The 25,143-nt window shown below is 42.4% G+C and overlaps 2 protein-coding genes and 1 long non-coding RNA gene across 3 annotated transcripts; 1 reads left to right on the top strand and 2 right to left on the bottom strand.

The window, feature by feature from the left end:
- The first annotated feature begins 936 nt into the window (after positions 1-936).
- On the top strand, positions 937-15,477 carry GBAS (glioblastoma amplified sequence). Its single transcript, XM_017832502.1, has 10 exons — positions 937-1,052; positions 5,136-5,275; positions 5,357-5,402; positions 8,203-8,297; positions 10,250-10,320; positions 10,709-10,849; positions 11,277-11,308; positions 12,515-12,609; positions 13,441-13,524; positions 14,298-15,477. The coding sequence occupies exons 1-10, from the start codon at positions 967-969 to the stop codon at positions 14,360-14,362; spliced, it is 855 nt and encodes a 284-aa protein (XP_017687991.1). The 5' UTR covers positions 937-966; the 3' UTR covers positions 14,363-15,477.
- On the bottom strand, positions 2,306-13,469 carry LOC108505977. The gene is made up of 2 exons (XR_001877639.1): positions 13,235-13,469; positions 2,306-4,326 (listed from the first exon to the last, which is right to left on the bottom strand). It is a non-coding gene; the product is annotated as an uncharacterized LOC108505977 (long non-coding RNA).
- Positions 15,478-19,489: 4,012 nt separating the features above from the next.
- On the bottom strand, positions 19,490-24,343 carry PSPH (phosphoserine phosphatase). The gene is made up of 5 exons (XM_017832503.1): positions 24,015-24,343; positions 23,161-23,295; positions 21,474-21,619; positions 20,591-20,739; positions 19,490-19,671 (listed from the first exon to the last, which is right to left on the bottom strand). The coding sequence occupies exons 1-5, from the start codon at positions 24,233-24,235 to the stop codon at positions 19,561-19,563; spliced, it is 762 nt and encodes a 253-aa protein (XP_017687992.1). The 5' UTR covers positions 24,236-24,343; the 3' UTR covers positions 19,490-19,560.
- Between the last annotated feature and the right edge of the window lie 800 nt (positions 24,344-25,143).

The following is a 25,143-nucleotide window of genomic DNA, read 5'->3' as shown; positions in this document are numbered from 1 at the left end:
ATTCATCACAGAAGGTTATTGCTTTTCCAGTGTACAGGTGGGCTCTGGGAGGGTTGCTCAAGAACTCAACATGCTGTCAGTTCAAAATGTGACTAAAAACAAATAACATTTCAAACTGTTATTTAATAGAGTGATGGCAACTGTAGGTTAAACTGTTTTAAAGAGGCAGCACAACAACTGTACTTTAGTGATGTTAAGGCACATCTTAGATGTTATCTTTGGGATTATTCTCACAAGAGTGCTGATAGCGAAATCATAAAAAGGCAAGGGAAAGTGCAGTGATGTGATAAAAATGTTATAGGTATTATGTGGAAAGATAAGGATTAGTCACTGACTTTTCTATGTTTATTGGCTGGTTGTTTTTAGAACTGTTCTTTAAGTATTAGTCTAGTTATCAGTTTATCCTTAATTTCAAGTTACTTAAGGATTGGATGCCATCGCACACCACCCGTTCAACCAAATTATCCCTGACTGTGGCTGAACAGAGCGTGAAGAAAACCCTTCAACTGCACTGTGGGGAAAAATATAGCTGGAGAATGAGGGACAAGATTTTGCACGTGATTCAAAAAACGCCTGGGCTTGCTCTTAGTGGTTTTGAGGTGAGACGCTAAAGAGGGGTCACCCACAAACCGGGACGAGGAGTAACCCCCAAACTGGGGCTGGGGTTCCCTAAAGACGGGGTTGGGAAATACCCCCACCAACTAGTCTGGACCCCCCCCTAAACAGGGGCCTGGGATTCCCCAAAACAGGGGGCTTGGGTCTCCCTCGAACCAGGATGGGACCCTCAAAGCGGGACTGTGCCCCCCAAACGACTCTGGATCCCCCTAAACCCGGGTGCGGGTCCCCCCAAAGCTGAGGAGCCGTGAGGGGGGCCCGCGGCGGGGCAGCCGCGCATGCGCACAGGCGGGTCCCCGCCAGGGGGCGTGGCCGCAGCCCCCGGCCCAGCAGGGAGGCGGCCTGAGCAAGATGGCGGCGCGAGTGCTGCTGCGGCGGAGCCTGGCGGGAGCGGCCGCCGTGCCGCGCCTGCCGCCCGGCGGCGGGCTGGCCCTCAGGTGAGCCCCGAGGGGGCGAGCGGGCGGGACGGGGCCGCCGCGGGAGGCTGGGCGGCGGAGCCGGTGCCGCCCGCGCAGAGCTTCTCCCCCCCCCGCCCGCGCCTCTCCCCTTCCCCGGCTGGAAATGGCGCCCCGGGCCTGGGGCGGGGAGTGCGGCTCGGCGGGGTGTCCCTCAAGGTCACGGGCCGCAAGGCCGGCCCCTTCCTTCCCTCTTCGGAGTCCGCCGCTGGGTGGGATGATGGCCGCGCCGCTGACCCGCCGGGGACGGGCTCAGGATGCACCGACACCCCTCTGCTGCACGGACACCTCACTCCTTCACGGACACCTCATCCCTGCACCTCCCCTGCACGGATCCCTCACCCCTCCACTGACACCTCAGCTTCAACCCGGCACTGACACCTCACCCGTGCACCGACCCCCCTGCCCTGCATGGACACCCCTCCCCTGCCCGGACAGCTCAGCCCTGCACTGCCACCCCACCCATGAACTGCATCCCTCCCCTGCACCGACCCCTTTCCCCTGCTCGGACACTCCTGCCCTGCACACAGCAGGGAGCACAGGCACCCCACAATCCCGTACCTCCATGTTTCGGGGTGCTCAGCCGCCCTGCACTCGTGTATCCCTGGGGCTGAAGTGTCTGGGTGCTCCACACCCCTCCAAAGTTGGGTTGTGGAGCTGCTCCATATCCCAGCTCCTCTGAGCAACAGGGTGCACACCCAGCGGCATCTCCCGTCGGGATGCAGAGCTGCTGCACCCCTGCCCAACATCCACGTCTTCCCAGTGTTGGGGTGCAGGACTGTGCACCCCCACATCTTCCTGCCTTTGTGCACAGGCACACACCTTGCTTGTGTGTGTGCCCCCCTTGGGAGCCAGGGCACATGTATCCGTGCTTTCCTTGGGAGCTGGGATGTGTGTGCACCCCCCGGTGTCAGGGCACACACAGAGGCACATCCATCGGGTTTTGGGGTGCACAGATTTGCATGGCCACATCTGATGTGTGCAGGGTCAGGCACACACAGAACTCCCGGGACACCTCTTGGGTGTAGGAAGCTCCCAGGATGTGCTCCCAGGATGTTGGAGACACAGAAGTGCCTGAGTTTCCAAGCTGGGATGGATCTACACATTTTTTCCTCCCTTTTCTTTGAGACAAGGAAAGCTGCTGCCACAAGCCTCAAAATGGGCAGCAGCCCCTGTGCAAGACTAAAAGCATCCCTGGCAGCAGTTTAACACAGGAACAGGGAGGGCTGTAGGAATTATATGTTGTGAGGTTTTATGTGCACGTTTTGGGGTTATTTTAGTTTCAAATAAACTTTGTTCAGATCACAAACCAAAAACTGTCAAATGAAAGACAAGTTGTCTTTCTTTCTCTTCCAGGCAGACACGGGTTACTACAAAATGTAAATGCTTGACCTGATATCTCCCACCCAGGTTATATTTTGTGCTAAAGCAGAAGCTAAGTGGGATAGAAGTGTTTTCACTGACATTTTTAATCTAATCTAAGCAAACTGTTCAGTGTTATCCTTTTATGTTCGCAGCCCAATCTTTGTAGCAAGAAAGCTAAGCCCATAGTTAATATTTGTAGGATAAGAACCTGCTACCAAAGTCAAGTTGATGCTCACAACTGACAGTCCAAAGACATGAATTCAGTCCCTTCTCTTCCAGAGCTAATTTTGGGTACATTCTGCCCACACAAGTGAAACAGTAATCAGGGCTTCTTGATTTGTGAGTATCTAGAATGACAGGGGTATTTTAGGGCTTCTCTGAGGATATTGATTAAAAATCAGGCCCTTGCATCTCAGGGTGGGTGCAGTGAATATCTGCTCTAATAAATTTAGCTCCTACCTTTATTCTAACTGAGGTGTATATTTAGGTGGATAGTTGTGATTTGTTAGTCAATGCTCATGAGGAACTTTACAGTTGCTGGGTAAAAGATTTTACATAAATGTAAAGTATTACTCATTTCATTGTATTGTAATGAACTATCCCTCCAGTTTTAGATGCAGTTTAACATTCAAGTCATGAGATTCTCCTTATAGCAAAGGAATTTGGTTTTTGCTTCTTAGTGTTATCCCTGTAACTCCAGCTTACTCTTACTGCAGATAAAGGTGGTTCACAGAAAAAGCACTGTGATTATTTCTCTCTTAAAGTTTGTTCCAATGATCCTCATAGAAGAGGATTATTAGTTTGCTGATTTTCTTTAATAAAGGGGAGGAAATGATAATGGTTTACAGGTCTGAGCTGAAAACTGAGTATTGCAGGACTGGGATTGAGTTCTGTCTCTGGTGTGCACTGAGCATTTAGTGCTTACTTTAAGGGAGCTTTTTAAAACAACTCGGATTTATTCAGTGGGTTTTACCCCCTGTCCTCTGGGACAGCTTGTGTTGCTGTGGCACTTGATGTGACAACACAACTGCAGTCACCTGTGCCTGGCCTGCTCCAGCTGAGATCAGAGATAGCTCCACTCCAGCAACAGCCTTATCGTGGAATGCCCTTCAAATGCCTGCACTCAGGAATAGCTGCTTGGCTTTCAGCACAGCCACATGTTTGTGTGTTTGCCCAGGGCCAGGGAAGGCACCATTTTCAATAAATACACCAATAAGGTGTTTACAGACTCCTCCTTAACACTGAAGGTCATCTCAGCTGCAGTTGTTCTTCTCTGGTGGTTGTTCCTCTGCTATGGAATGCTTTTCCTTTCCTCCATCCTGCTTCCACGGGGTGAACCAGTTCACTGTGTTATTTTCAGACACTGGGATTAAAAGGTTGATTGTTGTAAAACACTGCTAGTGTGAACTACTTTTGTGTGATGCAGACAGGCGTGTTCATGAGGATATTTTTCCCAAAGGAAATTGAGATTTTTCTTCCCTATTTTTTTTTTTCAATTTGAATGACTGTCACAAACTTTTGATATCTGGAAGACAGCTTTGGATTGAAGGTTGACAGCTATCTTCTGACTCTCCTAGTCAGTAATTAAGGGCGAGAAGTTGACATCTGAGGCAGGAAAAGGTTTAAATTTCCAGCTTATAAATACCAGATTTTTAATATGTCAGAGAAATATTTTAGTATTTCAGGAGAGGATTGAGTTGGAATTAGTTTTCTCCACACTGGCAGGTGTAGGGCTATCAAAGAAAAGTAAATTGAAGGAAGTGATTTTATGAGATGGAAGAAAAGAACATTTGAGCCTGGGGTCCCCCTGTCAGGCATTGTAGAGAATCAGTTAAATTTTATCAGATTTCTTGTCCTTCTGCACAGTTTTTGGTGATTGAGGGCTCTTGAGCTGAAAAAGAGAAGAACAATTCCTTTAACACATCATTTCAAAAAATCACAGTTATCAGTTGTTTCGTGTGCTCTGCGACGTAAAGGGAGCTGATATTATTTTGAAAGAGTACTTGCTGAAAGTGAATAAGGATTAGATAAAAAAAGGACATTGAAATTCTTCTGTTTCAAAGAAAGGGAAACGTGAATGTTGTGCAAAGAGCGTGGATGTGGTACCTCTACGTGGTGCAGCTGCCAGAATTTGGAACTGGAGTATTTGCAGGCTGTTTGTTTCCTGCCACTTGTATTTTTTTTTTCTCCCAAATTAGACTTTCATGCTATTTTTTTTTCTCCTGAAAGACATGCCATTTAACTTTTCCTTTTGTAGAGCTGTATTCAAAGCAACACAGGAACATATGGCAGTTTGTTTCCTATTTACACCGTACACAGTTTTCCTTGAGCGTGTTTTTTGCTCTTTTTCACTCCTGTCTGTCTACATCATGACAGACCCAGCTCTGAGCTAAGAAAAGATTAAAAAGGAGATAAAGAGGGAGGAAAAGCAGAAATTCTCTCTGTCCTGTGCAGAGAGAATTAACATGGATAGTGTGTGGTTAACTGTAGCTGGTGAAATGGGTTGAGAGAGGAGAAATCTCAGTGGGGAATGAACAGCCTTTTCCTTGCTAGGAAAAAAAAACAACAGTGGGAATTTTTAGTAATAGATACATGTAACTGTGTGTTATGGTACTGTTTGTATTAGACTTGGCTGTGCCTGTGTTCCCTTCGTGGTGGGAATTTCCTTGGTGCCAGTTAAACCTCCTTGTTGCCCTGCAGGGGACTGGGATCCTCAGCTCACAGACCTCGCGAGGACAGTTGGTTAAAATCCCTCTTCGTCCGCAAAGTGGATCCAAGGAAAGATGCCCACTCCAACCTTTTGGCCAAAAGAGAGACCAGCAGTCTGTACAAAATACAGTGTGAGTGGTGGTTTTGTGTATTTAATGTTACCAGTTCTTCTATTCTGGTCCCCCATGTCTCACGTCCTGTTGTTGTTTCAGTTCACAATGTAAAACCAGAATGTCTAGAGGCCTACAACAAGCTTTGGTAAGTGTGTGTGTTATGTTTTCATGTTTTAGACATGTTGATTTGATCCCAAGCTGGTCTGAAAGTTGGCTGATATTGTAGTTATTTAGAGGGGAGGTGGCAAAATTCTGCTTTTTTAGGATTTGGTATTAAAGAGATCATATTATTCTTGGAAAGAGATGGCAAAAGATCCTTTGCTCAGTTCACCCCTCCCTTCCCTCATGGAGGTGGTGTTTTCCTAAACTGCAGTTCAGGATGATGCCTGTTTTGAGAGCTTGGGTGACATTTGTTAGAACAGCTCTTCCCCCTTCCCTTAATGGTCTTAAAATTACTGATCCATGCAGCTGGAATGTTAGCATGTCCCACTGCAGCTGCCAGGTAGGAATGTCTCGAGGATGATTATTGTCTGCGTGCAGGGAGGAAAGGGAGAGATCATCTATAAGTAAAACCACACACCACTATTAGAGTGAAGTACAATTTTGAGGAGATGTTAAAAACCACGGGGTTGATTTTCTCTCAGCTCATTTATCTCCCTTTCCACAAGTCCTGTTACTGAGATCTGCTCCTAAAGAATTACACAAACCCTTGGATAGAGTATTTACACTGGGGTGATTTCTTCCAAAGGGAGGGTTAGTGTTACGGGTTTTCCGAAAAGTTACAGCTTTATAAACATATTAATTAATCACATTTTTAACTTAGTACTTTAAGGATGAAACTGCAGAAATATTAGTCCTCTTCTGCCTACACAATCACCCCCCTGGAGCCAGAACAGCTGCCTTTAAAGAACTGGATGTTTAAATTCAGAATTGTAGTGAGCCTCATGCTCAGCAGTGCTTTCACACTGACAGTGGCCAACTTGTCAGTTAAATAAAACATTCCCAGCATAATGATACCCCACTGCAACCAATTTTTTAATTGTGTTGGTGAGCACCAGCTGGGCTGGAGGGAGGGAAGAAGTTCCCAACTCCCAGTTCATGTCCCCCACTGGTACTGGTTGGTTGCACAGCCGTGAGTGGCTCATCCAGCACCTTCATCTGTTCGGCTTTGAAATGGGGCTGGATAACCCAGAGCTGTTTTCCTTTCTGTAAAAACACAGAAATCCACTAGAATAACGTTCATTCAAGGTATTTTTAGCTTTTTTTTGTTTGTTGTTTAACATAAATACACAGGGAAGGACAATTAGCATTCAACCAGCTTTCTGTTTAAAAGCTTAATATAAACATCTCCAATTATGCAAGACAGGGAACCACTTCTCTGCATTATTTCATGAGCTGCCTAAATGTTGAGTGAAAGCAGAGGTTTCTATTTGCAAGGAAAGAGACAATAGCAAAGAAAGAAACTGCTGACAGCACGTAGATGAAATATGTGTGGTTAGTTTATTCTTTCCAAAGCAAATTTTAAGTATTTCGGGGAAGGAGAAAACTTGAAAGGAGTAATAAACAAAACTAGACCTCTCTGAACTTCCCTCCTTCCTCTCCCTAAATAAAAAATGAACAGGTTAATTCTGTATCAAATCAGAATAAGGATTAGTCATCGTGTGCTAATAAAAAAAACAATGTAATGAGGACAATTACAAGAGCACTTTGTGAATCACTGTGGTTAAGGACCCTTTCTGAAGAATTAGGGACAGTTATCTCTGAAAAGGAAAAAGATAGTGTTCCTAAGGTATTCTGTGGGCATTTTTTTCCTATAATTTGCAACTGTATACTGTAGGGTTATGTAATAATTTATCATTCCTGTTTAAAACTGCCTTTCTAGGATCTCATGCTGCTCTGAAAAAATGAACTGATGGTCAAACATCCTTGAAAATGTCCTTGGAGAGTCATTTTATCATATTATTTACACTGTGTAGTGAGAAATCTAGAAGTACAAATTGGTAATGAGATTTGCTCAAGGTTGTCTGCAAAGTCAGTGGCAGAATCAAGAGGAAAACTCACATCTAATGACTCCCAGCCCCAGACCAGCCTACTTTTTATTATTTGATACTGTGCAGAGACTCATTGCTTATGAGCCAAACTGAGTAAGAAGGGTAATTATTCAGGGAAAAATATAAAAGGCAAAGTTCAACCAGACTAATTGACTTACTCATCAAAGCACAGTGCAGTGAAGGCTGTCTTGGCCAAGTCAGCAATCAGTAAAACTTAATTTCCTTATGCTAATGTAGACCACTTCTGAAGTTTGAAAAAATGTTAGAAATGCTGGAAATAGTGAAAACAGAAATTTTGTGTTGGAGGTATTTTTAAGACAGTTTCACTGTATGCTTTGGTGGGTAAGTTGCCTCAAACTAAGACCACTTTCTGAAATGGTAGAAACCAATAAGTGTGTGAGTACCAGGCATCATTTCGTCTGTCAAAATACTCATTTCTATTCATTCAGCCCAGCAATTAATAGCATTGTAACTGCTACAGAAGACTGTGCTTTCCTAATTTTGTTTATTCTCCCTCCCTTGAAAAAGAAAAGCTTTTCCTCAAGCAAGTCACCCGTGTAGTTAGGCTGCCTTTTCTGTAAGGGAGACACCCTGATATTTGTTTTCCTAATGTGTTGTTTAACCTTTTAGGTGATAGACATAATTTATTGCACCGAAAGAATCCTCCCATGCTTTGTATTTGTCCTGCAGTCTAATGGTAACACAGACCTTAATTTTTCACGCTGCTGTAGCAACCTTTCCCCCCCCCCGTGTAGCAGATTTCAGCTTTCCCCCCTGAAAAGTAGAGCTTGTGAATTTTCCTAGCATAAATGCTGTGTGGTGATTTGTTATACATATCAACTGTGGCCTCCCTGAAGGCAATGCAACCTAGTGTCTGTATTCCTTGTTTTCAAGTCAAGAGGTGCTGCCAAAGATTCATGAAGAAAAACACTACCCATGTGCACTGGTGGGGACTTGGAACACGTGGTACGGAGAGCAAGATCAGGCTGGTAGGAGATAGAAGTACAACAGAATGTAAAAACCATGCAAGTGAAACGTGTGCTTGGCAGGTTTCTTCTCTTTAAATCATCTCTGTTGACAGTAAAACCTGTGGCAATGTGTTCAGCAAGGGGGTGGTGCATCAGTCACTGGCCGTGTTAACATTTGCAGTGCTTGCTTTTGTCGTGCTGAGTTTGACAGTAAAGCTTTAATCCCTAAAATTTGTCCTGTTGTTAATACACTTTCGTGTTTTCCAGGTGGTAGATTAACAGTTTTTTGGGGAAATGCTTGTAAAATGTGGTCCTTTTCGTGGGCACAGATCGTGTTCCTGAATATTTAGGGTAAAGGCAAAGGCTTGCAGAGCCAGAGTTTATTTATCCCTCATTGGCCAGTATAAAGGCTTTACTCAGGCTCTCATGCTGTAATTGCTGTATGATAATGAAATGCAAATCATTCAAACCATCTGAAAGAAATCACTGCATTGTAAACTTAACAATGAACTCGGGCTTTACTGGGGAAAATTAAAAGTATTTCTGTTCATGTTCATACAAGGGTACTGCCTAACTATGCAGATTGAAAACATTGGAACTAGAAATGACTGAAGAGCTGCTACAGAGGTAACTCCAAAAAAGTCTAGTGCAGAGAGAAAACCTGAAAAATGTCCTAAACTCTGGGAAACTGAAGGAATGGGAAGCCACAAATACAGATACACAGAGGTTCTGTAGCTCTGTGGTTAGAGCCACACCAGGATCAGTGTCAGTGCTTTGTAATTGAAAAATATACTTGTGCACACGTTAATTTTCCCTGCACTCACAGCATATTGCAATATTGACACTGAAAAAAATGCAAAGAAGTAACAGCAGAGAAATAACAGCAGATAAACCAAACAATGTCCAAGAGACAGTTCTGGAAGTTGAAGGGGAATTGGGGAACGGAGACAATTGAATTGGGAATTTCTCAGTGGCTGCTTTTGTAACATATTAACACAGACTGTATCTGTAATTGCATCCACAGCCTGCCCTGGCAGTGTTATTGCAGCAGTTCTAGCAGTGTAATAAAGCAGATTATGGGGTGTGACTTGTTCAGTACCTGTGCCCAGGCTGTGTTAGTGTTAGGTGGATCTATCAAATTTGCCCTGGGGGTGAGGCAGCAGGAGCACTGGGTGAATCTGCTGTCACAGGGAAGAGCCTCACATTAGTCTCATGTGCTCTCCTGGAAAAGGCACAGAACTGCTTTAGAGGAGAGAAAATAGCTTTTGTGATTCTGCGAGGTGAAATTATTGCCTTGCTCTGTTAAGTGCTTGTAAATAAATCTTTTCGTGATTTATTAAAGGGATTTATTCTGATTTATTAAAGACAGGATGCTTTGAAAAGAACTCAGTGTAGATGCACGTTCTGGAATTGTTTTTATGGGGAAAATCCTAGGAAATGTAACAGTTCTAGTATGTTCATATATCTTCTGCTTTTATTAATGTTTATCTCAAAAATAACATTTGCATAATTTTTCATGTCCTACAGAAAGTGTGTTGCTTTTGTGCTGGAGTAATTTACTGAACTGAAAAGTCTGCCCCTCTACTGCTCTTAGATGAAATTGGTATAAAGCACGTTTTTGGAATTAAGTCATCCTCTTAAATTGAATCTTAATTTCAATAACAGTCATGTCAAGTCATCACATCTTACTAGCATGGCAACAAAAAGCCCTTTCAGAAATTTCCCTGTTATCTTCCGAGTAAATTGCAAAATTTTTGAAGAGAACCCTTTTCAAAAAGCAGATGATTCCATAATTCTTAAAGTATCCCAATGTGTAGTACTTTCGTTAATGAAAATCTATTTTTAAGCCTGCTACCTGATTCCTATTTTTGTGTAATTCTGTAATGTGAAGAGCATTTTGTACTGTGATTTTTCCACGAGGTTTAGCACTGGTCTGTGACATCCCTGAAAAAGGTTCCTTTTCTCTGTTTCAGTTCATTTGTGGAGATACGAAGGAGGTTATCCAGCTCTCAATGAGGTCATGAATAAACTTCGTCAAAATAAGGTAAAAATCATTGATTTTGTTACAGTGGATTATTTTACTCAGAACACAAAAACCTGCAGGTTTGGATGCCAACTTTTACTTCAGTGTCTCATAATTTCCTGTGCAAGTTCAGAAACCTCTTTGGAAAGGGATTTTCTTTCGTATTCAGAAATACTGAGGTTTGGTACCCGAATGCTTTATGGAACACATTTATTGCTGTATCAACACGATCCTTGGAATTTTCAGCTGTGTCAGGGGAATTCAAATGCCTTTACAGTTGAAAGGATTTCTCCTAAAACCCCGTGACAGCATTTAAAAATAAAAAAATCTGCACTGCCATATGCTGCACTGCTTTTTGTTGTTGAAGGATAACCCCCAGTCTGACAGGGATCTCATGGCTGTTTTTTAGGAATTCATAGAGTTCCGCAAAGAACGAGGTAACATGCTCCTCTCACGCAAGAACCAGTTACTGCTGGAGTTCAGTTTCTGGAATGAACCTGTTCCCAGAGATGGGCCTAATATTTATGAATTGAGATCCTATCAACTCAGAGTAAGTTTAAATTTTTTTTTGTTATTATTATTATTTGTTTAAGCTCCGTGCTGCCGTAAAAATGTTCGAAGGGTGTTTATAAGATGCAGATGGAAAAACGGACCTTGTCTTAAAAATCTGGATCTTATCAAAGCTGGAATCTGAGTCATTGTTGCTCTCCAAGTGTGGAGTCCAAAGTGAAGGCAGGTTCCAACAAGATACTGATGTCTGCAGGGCTGAAAACCCTGTGGTTTGTTTGGGTACTTCAGGCAGATGACTAAGAGGTAATACAGTCAGTAAACAGAGTAATTATAGATTATTCTAACATGCTTATCACTGGAAGGAAGTGATTTTGTTAATACAGTGTGTTTTTCGTACATAAATGTTGTGAAAGCTGTCCTGACTTTTCTTTAAAGTGCAGTTTTAACTTTCTGTTTTGTTTTCACAGCCTGGAACAATGATTGAGTGGGGGAATTACTGGTGAGTGTTGCCTTAGCACTTGAATTCTCCTGTTTGAGAGAGGTATGTTTAAAATCCATGGACTGGAGGTGGCAGGATGGTACCAAAGCCAATCTCCCAGTTAATGACCTGCTGCTCTACTTGCACGACTTGTAAAGCAGTCCTTCAACCCTTAATTTATCCTTTGAGGAAAGAAAGAGGAATTCTGTACACAAACAACACTGTGGGCTCTGTGGTTTGGCTTTCCTTCACAGAACCCTTTTAGTTTGCTGCAGTGTAGCAGAAACCATTGATTTTCAGCAGAAAACACCTCTTGGGGAAGTGTGGCAGTTAACTGTGAAACTAAGTTCATCTTTCACAAGACCACTTTTCGGTTTAAATGGGCTAAATCTTGGCTCTTTGAATCTTTAAAATTCAAGTTGTTTCTTAAAAAGCTACATTTCCATTTTAATAGATAGGTTCAAAGCTTCTGAGATATTTCTCTGTTGATTATATGCTTCTGATTTTGTCTTACTTAAAACCAGTGTAAGTTTCTTTCCATTTACATTCACTGTCCTTGCAATTCTAGTGGTTGATAGTTAAACAATTTGGACTATTTTCAGTTATTTTGACAAAAGTGAGGCCTTTCAGATGTGTCATGGTCATTGATATGATTTTTTCAATTACAGTAATTTGAACAAACCGAATTTAGAATATAAAATGCATGTATCCATACTGGTAGCCAGTCTGTTTTATAAGATGCAACAGATTTATAATTAAGAGAAATATTGATCTTATTTATGCAACACTTATTTGTACAGAGGTCTGTGTGAGTAAAAAAGTTGTATTCCACCCTGTGGAAATTCCAGTCTGTGGAAAACGAATGGCAAAAATTATATGATTGAAAGTCAAGGATTTAGCTTTAGAACAACCTGGTATAAAAAGACCACTTTACACTGCTCCAGCAATTATCTTTATACTGAATCTGCTGTTGAAAAATGATTAATGCAGTCGAGTGAAACTGCAGACCTCCAATTTTAATGCATTCTAACAAGATACGTGGATATATCTTCATTACTCAGTGCTAAAAATCAGTGCATTGCAGACTTTTTATTATTTTTAATTGCTGAATTATACTGCAAATGCTGTTTAACATTTCAGCTTCCTTTCAGCTGTGTTTTCCTCTCACTTATCACTTCTTTCCTCCCCAGCCCTGCTGGTTCTAATGCCTGCTTTGCTCCTCCCTAGGGCTCGTGCGATTCGTTTCCGACAGGACGGTAATGAAGCAGTTGGAGGATTTTTCTCACAAATTGGACAGCTGTATATGGTTCATCACCTTTGGGGTAAATTCTTGTGCTCTGTGCTTTTTTTTTTCCTCACTGAGTCAGCCCCTCACAGACTGGGGACTTTGCCCAGGAGACAAAGTTTCTACAAAAGGCAAAGGAGTATCTCAGAAAGGGTTATTTTGTTTCGTTTTGCATCCACACTGTTGATCTTCTTAATTTTTGAGTAGGTAACTTGATTCTTTAACAAGCCAGCAAAAGTGAACATTTCCTGGTTTGTTCTGTTTCCTTCAACAGTTTCTCATGTCCCTTTCTTATTAGGAACTACCTATTTGCTCTCGGTACCATAACCATGACACACCACGTCCTGCCATCCCCATTCATGCTGAAATCAGGTTTTTACAGTTTCATTTCAAGCATCCCATATCCCACACCTGCAAAAAGGAAAGTGGAGCATTTATTTACATTCCTGCATCGAGGTGTCTTGGCTTTCTCTGTGCATTAATCTCCACAAATACCCAGCTGTTTTCACACGTTAGGATTGCTTCAACTCGGAGAAACTCAGTCTAATATTGATGTTAGAAAATATGCAGATTTCACATCTGACAATTCAGAATATTATATTCCAGCATTATAAATCTGACACCACTCATGTAGAACTGTACTCTTGCATTATTTGTCTTACCTGTGTCCGAGACATTCTCTCTCTTCCCCGATTCCTTCTGTTTGCCTTGGTTTGGGAGCTTTTCTTTTTCATGGAGAGCAACAGACTTTTCCTTCCCAGTGTTTGCAGCCTCCTAATTATTCCCTAGCATACTTTTTAAGGGAGCTATTCTTGTGCAGAAGGAAAAAGAGTTACTTCTAAGCTTTGTGCTTGCTTTCCCTCCCCAGCCTACAAAGATCTTCAAACCAGAGAAGATATAAGGAATGCTGCGTGGCATAAACCTGGCTGGGATGAACTAGTCTATTACACAGGTAACCTATTAACTTCACTGGAATGCTGGGGGCAGACTTTGGTGTGTGCCATCATTTCTGTTCCTCAGCCCATCCCACAACAGTAAAAAGTTTTGCATCTCAGTGGGGAGTGTGTGTGTGTGTCTGTGAGTTAGTTTTTCTGCTCTAAAAGAAAGGAGGGACGTTGCCTTAAACTGTAAAGTGAATTTTGCTGTTGATTTTACAAACCTGGAAAAGTGCTAAAAAATCACATTAATAGTAAATTTTTATACGAGCACTCCTCTAGAACAGATTCATGTAAATCCTTGTGCCCAAAAATTTAGGGAGCCAACAGTGAAATTTATGTTTATATTAAATTATTACTTCTAATATTTCATGAAATACGAGAGCTTTGTTAAATGCATTCCTCGGGAAAGGGAATTTAGACTTTGGAACCAGAAGCCAGGAGATCTTTGAGATCAAAGAAAGCTTTCATGACAAAACTCACGAAAGCACGCCAAGCATGTCAGGTTTGGGTTCCATGGAGTGCATTTCAAAGGAGGTATACCAGAAAAATGTAAGGTAACTTCCATTGTGGTGAAAAGGAACAGAAATATTTGCCTTCAAAGGAGCAGAGAGATTGCATTAAAATCACTTGTTCTCAAAGCTGTTGTGCTTCAGGTACAGGGATGTTGGTGTTACTGGTGACTTGGCAGGGGGAGTAGTTTGAAGACAATAAAAACTGTTCAAACTGAGTGTGCTCATGGTCTCTGTTAGTGAAATTAAACCCTGTCTCTTTCTTTTTTTTTTCCCAGTGCCCCTTATTCAGGAAATGGAATCCAGAATCATGATCCCGTTGAAGATTTCTCCACTTCAGTAAAGTCACTGATTTACTTGTGCCTACATAGATAAAGTGACAAGTATTTGTCTTAATTTATGGTATACACTGTATATCATAGTATGAAATATAAAAGTACTGTACTGAGCTTATAAAAAAGACCTCTTTTCTTCAGAACCCATGACCTTTTGCTCTTAGAATTGTACCAGGGGGGAGAAAATACACAGGACTGTAATTAAAAGGTCAGTTAGTTGAAAACAAGCCCAAAGACAGGAGTTCTTTGTGAGACAGCTCCCCAGGTGAGGTATGGCCTTCAGCATTTAATATCTCCTGCTACACAGGCACTGCCCAGTGTTCAGTAACAGCAGCAGAACGGAGGATTGCCATTGCTGTGGCCTTTTTGTAGCATTTTAATGACTGCAGGTTTTAAAAACAAACGTGGGAGTTGTGAAATCAGAAGCTCTGAAGCCCTCGGGGAGCTCGGAACTACACCTGGCTGTTGGAGCAGGCCTGAAATCAGTCAGTAGCTCTGGATTTACATACAGGCAGTCATTAACTGGGGATAATACTGTGTCAGGTGATGGCTTGTGGACAGAGAATAGGGAATTCTGGTTGGCAAGGACTCTGAAACCTGTCGAAACTCGTCACACAAAGTGAATTCTGTGAAGTGTGGCCCACGGTTTTCAAAGAAATACTGCCAGGACGTGGCTGTCTGAACACTCCGCAGGGAATCGATTCAGTTCAATACATTTCTCTCTACAAATAGCTCAGAAATCTGGGAAAAGGGGTTTAATTTAATAAGCAATTGTGACTTCAGACATATGCTTGGTGGGGTGTTTCACTCCCTGTCCAGTAGGTACTCCTGAATTGGTGTGGGAAACTGGCGCATGTCGAGTCGATGGAATTGGCATTTCGGTGTCCCATGATGTCCAGTTCTGTTTTGGTTTCACTTTAGTCTAGAATGTATCAACACTTTTGGTGTCTGCAATGATGTGAACATCCTGTCAGTGAAAATAATATTCTCTCTTTCAAGTGGCTACAAGAATCAGTGTAACATAACTGAATGTACAAATCAGTTACTGAATGTCCAGTTTGTACATTTCAATGAGTTTTCAGGAAGAACATATCAGTCAATAAAATCCTTTTAATTTTCACATTTTGCTGGCACCTTATATGTATTGCACCACCTGTGTTTTCTCTCCTCTTGCAGTGTTTATTGTGGAAAATTTGAATAATTGCACAGAGTATTTCAGCCCAGCTAATATCATTTCTCAGGGACAGGGACAGCACTTCCCAGCATTCTGCTCTCCTTCTCCAAAGTGGATTTACAATCTCTCCATCACCTCCCACTTTGCTGAGCATTCTAGAGGTCGTAAGTGCTGTGGTGATAAATACAAGATACTTTTCCTTTTGATTTTTCTCCACAAATTATGCTGCATTTTTCATGTCTGGTTTCTTCTTTTCTGCTCACATGAAATATGCTGCACTTGTGCCTTTGCTTGAATTCCATCTTGAACAAAGTCATTATTTAATCTGGTTCTTATCTGTTTTCATGTTTTCCTCCTGTTGTCAACTGATTATGGGATTTTACTGAGTAAAATTCTGTATTGCATCAGCTTAAAGTTCTCAGCTTGGCTTGCTCAGTGGGCCAGGGAAATCATTTGAGCTGATCCTTCTTGTAACCCAGCCCCGAGCAGGACTGTCATCTGGGGCTGTCATTGCTCCAGACTTCTGGGGCTACTGTTTAGCTACAAAAGGAGACAAAGGATGACAATATCAGCTTCCAGTCCTTATTATTTCTCCCGGTATCCTCCTGTATTTCTTGTTCCTAGAGAATTATCCTTGTAACTGACCCCTCATAACCGGCAATCTCAGAGACAAACGGCAAAAAGCATTTTTGGAGCTCCAGGATTTTGTGGGTTCTGATGCAATCCCTGTTTCCCACCTGCAATCAGGAGCACTAGGAATTAAATTCTGTCTGGCAGAGGATTCTGTCATGTTCAAGGATCGTGAAGTTTTGCATGAGTAAGAAATCAGAGGAATAACTGGATGTTCTGTGGGGTGACATCACACAGCACAGGTCTCATACCCACCCCCCAGGATCTGAATTCCCACTGGTGGTGCTGGGATGTGTAGTGAATGTGCCTCCTGTTCTGAGCTTCATGCTCATGCTCTGGCTGCCATCAGAGACAGATTAATTCCTATTATTTTACTTACAGATAACTATGTAAACTCACTGAACATGATGCAATAGATAAATAAGTAGTTCCAATCTCTTCTTGGTTTTTTTTTTTGCCTGAACCTTTCCTGAGGTTAGCTTTTCCCTATTGTGTGAACACTGTTGTGATTTTCCCTCTTAATTCAAAGCCCAGTCTGCCTTTTTCCTTTGATGAGCAATACTTCAACATTTCTTAGAGCAAAACTGGTAGAGTTCAGAACTGAAGTCACTCTCCAGTGGTTGGAAGGTGGGGAACAATGCCTGGAAGGGTCTCTGGTAGTTATCAGCTCTTCACTGTAATGAAGACACAATTAAAACTCCAATTTAGTTGTCCTGTGCCCTTCTTAGCGAAGACTGAAAGCTGGTTTTTTTTAGAAGGCTCCTCATGCAAACTGAATATATAATTTTAAGCAATTCTGCCTCACTGAATAATCACATTAGAAAGCTTTCCATAAAGACATGTACCTCCCCATGCTCGTGGTCAGGAGACCAGCTATTACTTGCCTGACATGAGCTGCTCTCCAGACTTTGCCCTGCTGGGGTGGGATATGTTCAGGCAAATCAGTAGCTTGGCTGAAACGTTGGAACTTCCCTCTCACTGCTTTATTCCCTCCTGGGTTTTTTCCACTATTTCACAGACAAAAGAGCTCAGCCACTCACTGAGCTCAGTAATCCTCCTGGTACCTCCTGGGCTAGAGGTCAGGCTTGATGTTTGCCCAGTGGAAGGGGGGTGGTATTTTCTTCCCAACCAGCCTGACCTAAAGAGCTGTTGTGAAATCCCTGGCACAGCACCATGTTTCCATAGTGCTCCGACTGGCAGAGGATCCTGCTGGGAATGTTAACATCCCTGTGGCACAGAGCCCTGCATGGCTTCTGACTGGGGCATTAGGGAAATTACACTGACTTGAGCCATGTCCCAGTCTTTGCAGGGCCTGTACCTCGAGCTGATCAGCTCCATGTTAGATTTATTTTTTTAGTGGCCTTTTAGTTCAGCAGAAAACCTGCAGCAAACAAACAGTTCTGCTTCATAACTGTAGGTTTGCAGAGGGGCACAATGGGAGCAGAAGGACTTTGTGCTTGCTCTGCTCGTGCAGTCTTAACTAAACAAAAGCAGGATTGTACAGGAGCTGCCCTTGGAGCTGGCTGAGACTTTTCTCAGGAAGAACTTAAAAGAACCCATCTTTAATACTCCCAGAAGTTCTGGGGAGCACTGCCAACCATTGTCTGCCTTGGCTTTTGTGAAGTTTTCCAAACTCTGTGTACAGATACTCAGTGTGGCTGTTACATGTCTGCCTTCTCTAAAAAGCCATCAGGAGTTTGTTTCTGGGTTTGTTTTCTTTTAACCCTTCTACTTCTCTAGTATTTAAATGCTGTTGTAGCTTCAAGCAATTATTGCCTCAGTTTTTTTGCCAAAAATATTCGATGGCATCACTGAGAGCTGCCATCCCTCACTCTGGGGCTTTGTTAACTCCTCTTTCCCCAAACTCCTTCCCAGTGCTGTCAGAGAATGGACAAAACCAGAATTTGTTTTAATTGTTGGTGATGCTTTAACAACTGGACAGGAGCTGTCTCATGGCACCTTGATTTAAGTTAAGGAAATCTAGTGTTAATTGTGAAAACCTGATTATTATTAGACAATGTGACCTTTTGAAATGTGGTGATATCACTTCTTCCTGTTCCATCTAGAAATCTGTGGTGGGATGAAAGAGAATTGGCACACTCAGAATAATCTTCAGTCTCTAGAAAAATACTGGGACTCTTTGCAAGCACCCAGAAGGTAAAAACCTGCAGAGACTTGTTTTTCAAGTACAAATCACGTTAGTTCACGTTAGTAAAGCTTTTCACATTATCACAGGTGATATTCTTACAAGACAGGGAAATAAAAGTCCCATGATGTGCCAGCAAAGCTGGTTAAAAAGACACACTGAGAAGAGCTGTCAGGAATTCTGACAAAAAGGCAGCATTTACCAGGAGTGTTCTCTTGGATCAGACACTGCAGCCACAAAGGAGGCATCCTTAGGAAACTGGGATTCCTTAGTCAAGCTCAGAGAAGTGCTCAGAACAGGTCAGACTTATCTCTAGTGCATCTTAGGGGTGGTTAATCCGCGTTTGAGGCAGAGGAAGAGACTGAAGTTTCACAGAATTTTCTTAATCAGTAGACCATTTGTTTTTTAAAGGTTGATGAATTAGCTTCCATCCAGTTATAGGCTGATGGAGGTGGGTTGTTAAATAAATAAAACAGTTAAGTAAACAGTGTGGCCATTTTACAGAATCACCATTTTGGAGTTTAGTTTGGAGTATTTTAATGAAGTTTGGGAACCACTGTATCACTTGCCTTAAAATAAATTTCTTGGAGAGGGATGAATATTGCATCTTGGAGAGGGATGAATATTGCATCTGTCTCAGCTTTGCATGCAACTCATGTCTTTCAGAGAGGCTGAGCAACAGTGAAGTGACAGTTCTCCCTCAGGTTCTACTGTAGCCATATTTTAATGAAATCAGAGATACTTAGTGATGTTTCCTATCTCTCTGCTCACTGATTAACCTGATTCTGAGATTCTGTGCAGTGAAAAGTATTTGCCATACTGTTCACCTTTTAGACTATATTACTTCTTGATTAGGCAAAGTTCTTGTTTGTGGCCCCCTTCTTTTGCCACCCAAAATAAGCAGATGTGTTAACTTCAGTGCTTCTGAAACAACAGATATGCAGAACTGACCAGGGGCCAATCCATTAAGGTATTTTTAACTTATTATTTTCTGCCTTTGGTCTTCACCTGTGAGTGAATAACCAACTGATTTCTTCCAGCATGGGAAAGATATATAAGAAAATCTTACCATTTTCCTTACAACATATTTGAGTTGAATGGTGCCATTTGCCACACCAGTTTCAGGCCAAAGAATGAAGGTACCCAACACCCAGAATCATTAAAAACTCCAGCACACAACTTTGCAAACAAATAAATGTTTAATTTCATTGTATAATGGATTTACAGGTGTTAAATAGATTAATTTACTGTATAATTTATCGCTCTTCCAGTTCCTTTAGCAACTCGTCAAAGTGAGTAATGTACCATTTTGCTTTCTCCTTTACTTGCTTTCTGATTACATTTCCTCCAAATCCAATGAAACAATCCTGGAAAAACACAAAGAACAGGCACACTGATTATTCCAGGCCCATGGAAGGAATGGAGCTTCTCAGCTATTGAGTTTGCTTTTAAGATTGGATTTTAAAAGTAGGTCATTCCCCCCTCACCTCTTCCCCTGTTTTACTTTGCATGTTCACCTTTCAGATTTATTAACAAGGACTTCATTAACAATTAATTCTGCAGCACTTTGTTAATTGGAGTTTTATTGCAATAGGAGAGTTGTCTCGGTGCCCTGTAGATTCAAGATTATTCAGAACTGAGATTTTGCTGAAAATCTGATGTAATTGTGATGCAATTCTATTCAAGAACGAGTGAACGTTGGAACATGCATGAGCATCCCCCAATTATCCCTCTTCTGTTTATCTTACCTCTGTTTACCCCATTTGATAGATACCAAGAGCAAACATTAACCCTGTCTTCAATCATTAACCAGGAGCAATCATCATTTCTACATCTCAGAGAACCACCTGCAGTGAAAGTGCAGGGTTTAAAATTTCCACTGCCGCTTTTTTGCCTGGAGCTGGGAAGCATTAAGCAAATACTGAGCTGCTTTGGTCACTCATGTTGAACAGTGAGGGACCAGCTGTCCCTCAGCATGGGTGAGAAAGGATAAAGATGTTAAAGGGGAGATGGAATTAAGATCATTTATAAAAGTTGTCTTTCTATTAATTTCTTTTATTATTTCACCCCGTCAGAGCTGATGTCTGCAAAGATTTCCTCACTGTGCAGTGAGATGAACCCTCCTGCTAGGTCATATCAGGTAAATGTGCACCAGATCTGTGCCAGACCTTCACACTGAGCACCTTTAATCAGTCCCTGAAGTCCTGTCAAGAATTAAAACCTCACTTTTCCTTTTTTGTTGTTTTTTTTTTCCCCCCAAAGGAATTTAGAATTTCTGATACTTACAGCAGGGGGGCAGGCTTCCATGTCTGTAGCTCCATCTCCAATCATAACAACTTTCTTAAAGTGGAACTGTTCTTTCAGGTGAGCAATAACCTTTCCTTTCCCCCCTGATTCAGCTGTTGGTTGTGTTTCATCAAATCCTGCGTATTCTCCTAGAACACGGTGGAAGGACAGGTTGGACATACAGCACATTTTCTTGTAAATGAAGAGAGATCTATGCCTGTGGTCTGTACTTCAGAAAACAGCAGTCTGTAAAGCTCACAGTATCAGCCTCCCCAAAAAAAAAGTGGAAGGTAAGAGTGAAAACTGGGATTTTACCCAAGTCTTCAGTGGGAATATTTTCAAAGGGATATTTTCAAAATAGAAACCCTGTGTGAGCAGTGCTACAAATCCATCCCCAGTCCCTCTGGTTCAGTCATTCTGGTGTAAACATTGCATAAGCAGCATCCAGGATGATGTATAAACAGTGTAGGAAACACTGAGTAAGGAACAACCTCACTAACTAGAGTTGTGCTTGGTTACACCAGCTCTGCTCCAGAACCTCACACATGCCCCAAAGTCACTGAAAGGGAAGTTGTGAAAGCAGGTCAGTGTAATGAACTCTTTTAACTTGAAGGAGCAAGAAAAAATTAAACTCTGCTGTCAGCAACTGTAACATGTTTTACCTTTGGCACAGCTTGCCATTAAAAAGTCACTGCAGCTCTGTTTCATACCTGGACAATGACCTGAACTTGGTTTTGATAAAGTCTTGTAATTTTCCTAGTTGGAGTTAGCTGGATTGGGATCAACAAATAGGCTGGGCAGTGTCTGCAGCCCAGTATCTGGCAGCTGGAGCCAAAAAAGTGGCATTAATTATCAGAGAAAAGAGACTTGGAGGGAATCTCACCGTTAAAGTAAAACTTCAACCTGTTGGCGAAGACGTTTGCTGTGGGAATGTTCAGCTGCAAGGCCACGTGTTCCACAATGCTCTGAAACCCCCCGGAGACCAAGAAGACCTGAACCCCCCGTTGGTGAAGTCTGCTCACCAGCTCCCTGAGAAGACAGAGCAGAAAGTTAAAATACAGCTTTCCTAGGCCTGCCCATGCTCTCTGTTATTCCAGTTCAGTTTGGATCTGTGCTGCTTTCCAGCTCCATCCATCTCTGCTGCCCAAAGCTTTTCCTCCTTTCCCTGGCAAGTTTGTGCACACAAAAGGAAGTGCTGGGCAAAACCATCACATCTAGAGACAAACAGGTATTTACTTCCTTGAAAACAAGCACTCCCTAGAAATGTTTTCTTTACACTTTCACATTGGTCACATTAGTTCCCCTGAACAAACAAGAGCAGAGCCAGCTCAAATTTTTTTTCTGAAGTAAAACAATAGCAAGAGAATTAATCTGCAGAAAAAAGTAGGGAATGGGGGGGACATAAAGCCACTGCTTCAGAATGCAAAAGTGGGATGAAAAGAGCAAAGTGCAAATGTTTTCTAACTCAGAGTTGGTTCCCCAGACATTGGACATGGATGCCATCTTTAGAAGAAGGCACCAGCTACAGAAAAGGAATAAAAAAAGAAGTCTGTAGACCCAGTTAGTGTCAGAGGGACACTTGAAGGCAGTTAAAAGTTTTAGGGATTTGGCTCTGGAAGCAGGAAGATCAGCCTGCAGCAGTGCTGAGCAGTGGAAGTGGTAGCAGTAACAGCAGAAAGGCTAAAGACTGAAAAGCAAAGTGGAGGCTCAAAGCAGGCTAAACAGAAAAGGAGGAAGAAAGGGAAGGACTGAAAAGGAGGAAGAAAAGGAAGGAATGAAAAGGAAAATCACATGATTCTAAACAAGGAAACAATGTTCTCTTTGTAGTTACATCTAGCCATGTCTTCTACAGAAAAAGCTGAGCATGTGCCTCATTTTAAGGAGAAAATACAAGCACAGAATCATCTAAAGCTCCTGTTATGTGCTAAAATACTTTAGACTTGGAATTATGGTTGAATTTTGTAGTAAAGAATTTATTCTCAGCTGTTTGAAACTATTTGAATAGGAGAAAAGAACCTAAACCTTTTCTGTTTATATTGTTAAAATCCATTCCAAGCCTAAAAATGAATGAATACACATATATATGTCTATTTGCTAAATGAGTTTTTTTAATACTTTTTAGGGACTTCAGGACAGAATGGCTGGCTCTGAGCAATGAATCCCCTGAGTGAGAAGTATGGCTGCACAGAGGAGTGTAAGAGGTAATAGAGTTGTGGAATAAACCAGCCAGTAGTTCATACTGGGTATTAAATCTCCTTCCAGTTCCATCACCCATGAAATACCAGATGTGATTGAACAGATTATTTTGCATGCCCATTTAATCCTCAAGCCAGGATTTGAGCTTGCCAGCCAGCCAAAGTGCCAGTTAATATTTATTTTCTTTTTACATGGGTGCTTAACCACTTGACATGGACTCAGCTCCTGATACAAGCTTTGTACACAAGCAACATGGAGATGGAGCAGGAAGGCAATCCAGACCAGCTCTGTGTTCTTACAGCTTCAGTGATGGCGCAGGATTTTGTTTATTTATGCCAAAACCAATTTCAAAATAAGCTGAAATTCTTTCTTACCTTATTCCTGGTGTGAGCTGAGGTGGGTTGTCAGATATTAATTTCTGCACTTGTTCGTAGGAGGGCCGTATGAGACCGAGTCGTGCTGTTAAAGCTGCCTTGAATGTCACAGTGCCACCCATGGCCCTGCGGGTCCTGAATTGGGATCCAAAGAAACCAAATCAGTGACACTTAACAAGTTGAGGCTTCTCCCAAGAAGATTTAGCTAACAAAGGGTGATGAGGAAACACATAAGTGGTTGTAGTTGTGGGTTATACTGAACCTGTGTGGTAAAGGAGGAGGTTGGTACACTGGTAGCATGCACTGGTAGGAGATCTCCATGGGTTGGAAAACCAGTGAGGCAAAGGAAAACAAATTCATTCTCTCTCAGAGTGGTGTGAGCCACTGGGACCAGTGTTCCTGACCTGCACCTCAGGTGCCCTTCTCTGAACTTAACTTTTGCCACAATCTTCAATGGAAACATCAGCCTCAGAGAAGGGTTAGGAGAGTTGTCCTCTCTCCTCCATCTCCTAATAAGGTTTGCTACTTCATCATAAGGTTTGCTAGTGCTTAGCCAAGTTCAATGATGAGGGCTGATCTTAGCCGATCAAAATTTACATTACAGAATTTATATCAGTATATAAACCCATATATATGTAGAATGCGTGTCAGTTTTGTTGGGTGGCTTCACAATTCCAAAACAAGCGCCTTCGCTACGCACTAATTCCACTTACTATTCCCCAAAATCCTTTTTAAACTGTAATAACCTGTGACAGAGTTGAGCAAACCCCTGCTGTAAATTCCCCGTCGCAGATTAACCTTGTCCACGCTTGTATTTTATGAATTTCTGCGGGCTGAACCCCAGCCATACTCACATCTCCGCCACGGCGTCGCCGACGCCGCAGAACTTGGCGAGCTCGTCGATCCCCTCCTCCCTGATGACCGTGCTGTCCACGTCGAAGCACACGGCGTCGGCGCTGCGGAAGATCTCCTTCATCTCCATGAGGGACGCCATCCTTTTGGGAGCCTTCTTACTGTGAGGGGACAAGATGTAGTCTTTCTCAGAGTGGCAGTAGTGCACCGTTTCCTGAGCCATTGGTGCTGCTGTCCTGGCTCGTGCGAGAAGGGCCGAGCACAGCCTGGTCGCCAGCTTTTATCGCAGGGGGAGCGGTGGTGGGGGTCTGGCTCAGCTGCTGATTTGCTCCCTGCTGTTGCTGCCTGCTGATGGGCAACTTGCATTACAGGGGGGCCGTGGAGCCTTGGGCAGCTGCTGATTTGCTCTCTGCTGGCTCGGCCCCTTGATGTTCCCTTGGGGTTCAAGGTTGTGATACTTGGCATCTGCTGAACCACCGGGCTGCCAGCGGCTGTGTGGGACTTGCAGTTCTCTGTTTCATCTTGCCCCCGCCACTCAGATGGGTCTTGATTTCTCACCTGACCCATCCGTATCAGATTGGTTGCTCCAGGACACCCAGCCCTCAAGGATTTGTTTAATTTTGGCAGACATAGCTATCCTAAATCTGTCAGTGAGTGGTTGTCCCTAAATCATGAAGGTTTAGATCCTTTTCTGTGTCCTGATTAATACAAACTAAATATTTTCATCATCTGTGAATGCATAAAAGATTGGGACATTAGCATCCATTAAAGTCTTGGGCTTTGAGAACTTCACTCAACCCATTAAGACATCACATTTTCCATAACAATGCCCTGATAAAAGTTTATTTTCTTCCCTTTTATATCTGTCCACCTAAATATGTTGAGCACTTCTGCAGATCAGGAGCTCGAGGAGTTAAGTATCTTCTTACTCTTCTCTACTCATTTTGTGCTTCATCCTTTTGTAATTAATTCACTGTGGACTTTACTATTTACTAATCTGTACATTTAGACACAAAAAACAGCTTCCTATCTATATAACTTCCCAGCTTTTTGTAAAAGGTTTTGTTTGCTTCTTCCTTCTAATCTCTTAGACATCTCTCAGGACACGTCTTGTATAATTGATCTGGGTAG

Source organism: Lepidothrix coronata, unplaced genomic scaffold (assembly GCF_001604755.1).
Source record: "Lepidothrix coronata isolate B3197 unplaced genomic scaffold, Lepidothrix_coronata-1.0 Scaffold203, whole genome shotgun sequence".
Lineage (NCBI taxonomy): Eukaryota > Metazoa > Chordata > Aves > Passeriformes > Pipridae > Lepidothrix > Lepidothrix coronata.
The sequence above is the reverse complement of the archived record's forward strand: the minus strand, read 5'-3'. Positions and strand labels throughout refer to the sequence as shown.

Coding starts and splice junctions, on each gene's coding strand:
- GBAS (XM_017832502.1), top strand. CDS start 967: ATGGCGGCGCGAGTGCTGCTGCGGCGGAGCCTGGCGGGAGCGGCCGCC. Junction 5,403..8,202: donor GAGGCCTACAACAAGCTTTG/GTAAGTGTGTGT, acceptor CTTGTTTTCAAG/TCAAGAGGTGCTGCCAAAGA. Junction 12,610..13,440: donor TATGGTTCATCACCTTTGGG/GTAAATTCTTGT, acceptor TTCCCTCCCCAG/CCTACAAAGATCTTCAAACC.
- PSPH (XM_017832503.1), bottom strand. CDS start 24,235: ATGGCTCAGGAAACGGTGCACTACTGCCACTCTGAGAAAGACTACATC. Junction 20,740..21,473: donor GTTGAAGTTTTACTTTAACG/GTGAGATTCCCT, acceptor ACCGTGTTCTAG/GAGAATACGCAGGATTTGAT. Junction 19,672..20,590: donor TGGAAGCCTGCCCCCCTGCT/GTAAGTATCAGA, acceptor GTGTTTTTCCAG/GATTGTTTCATTGGATTTGG.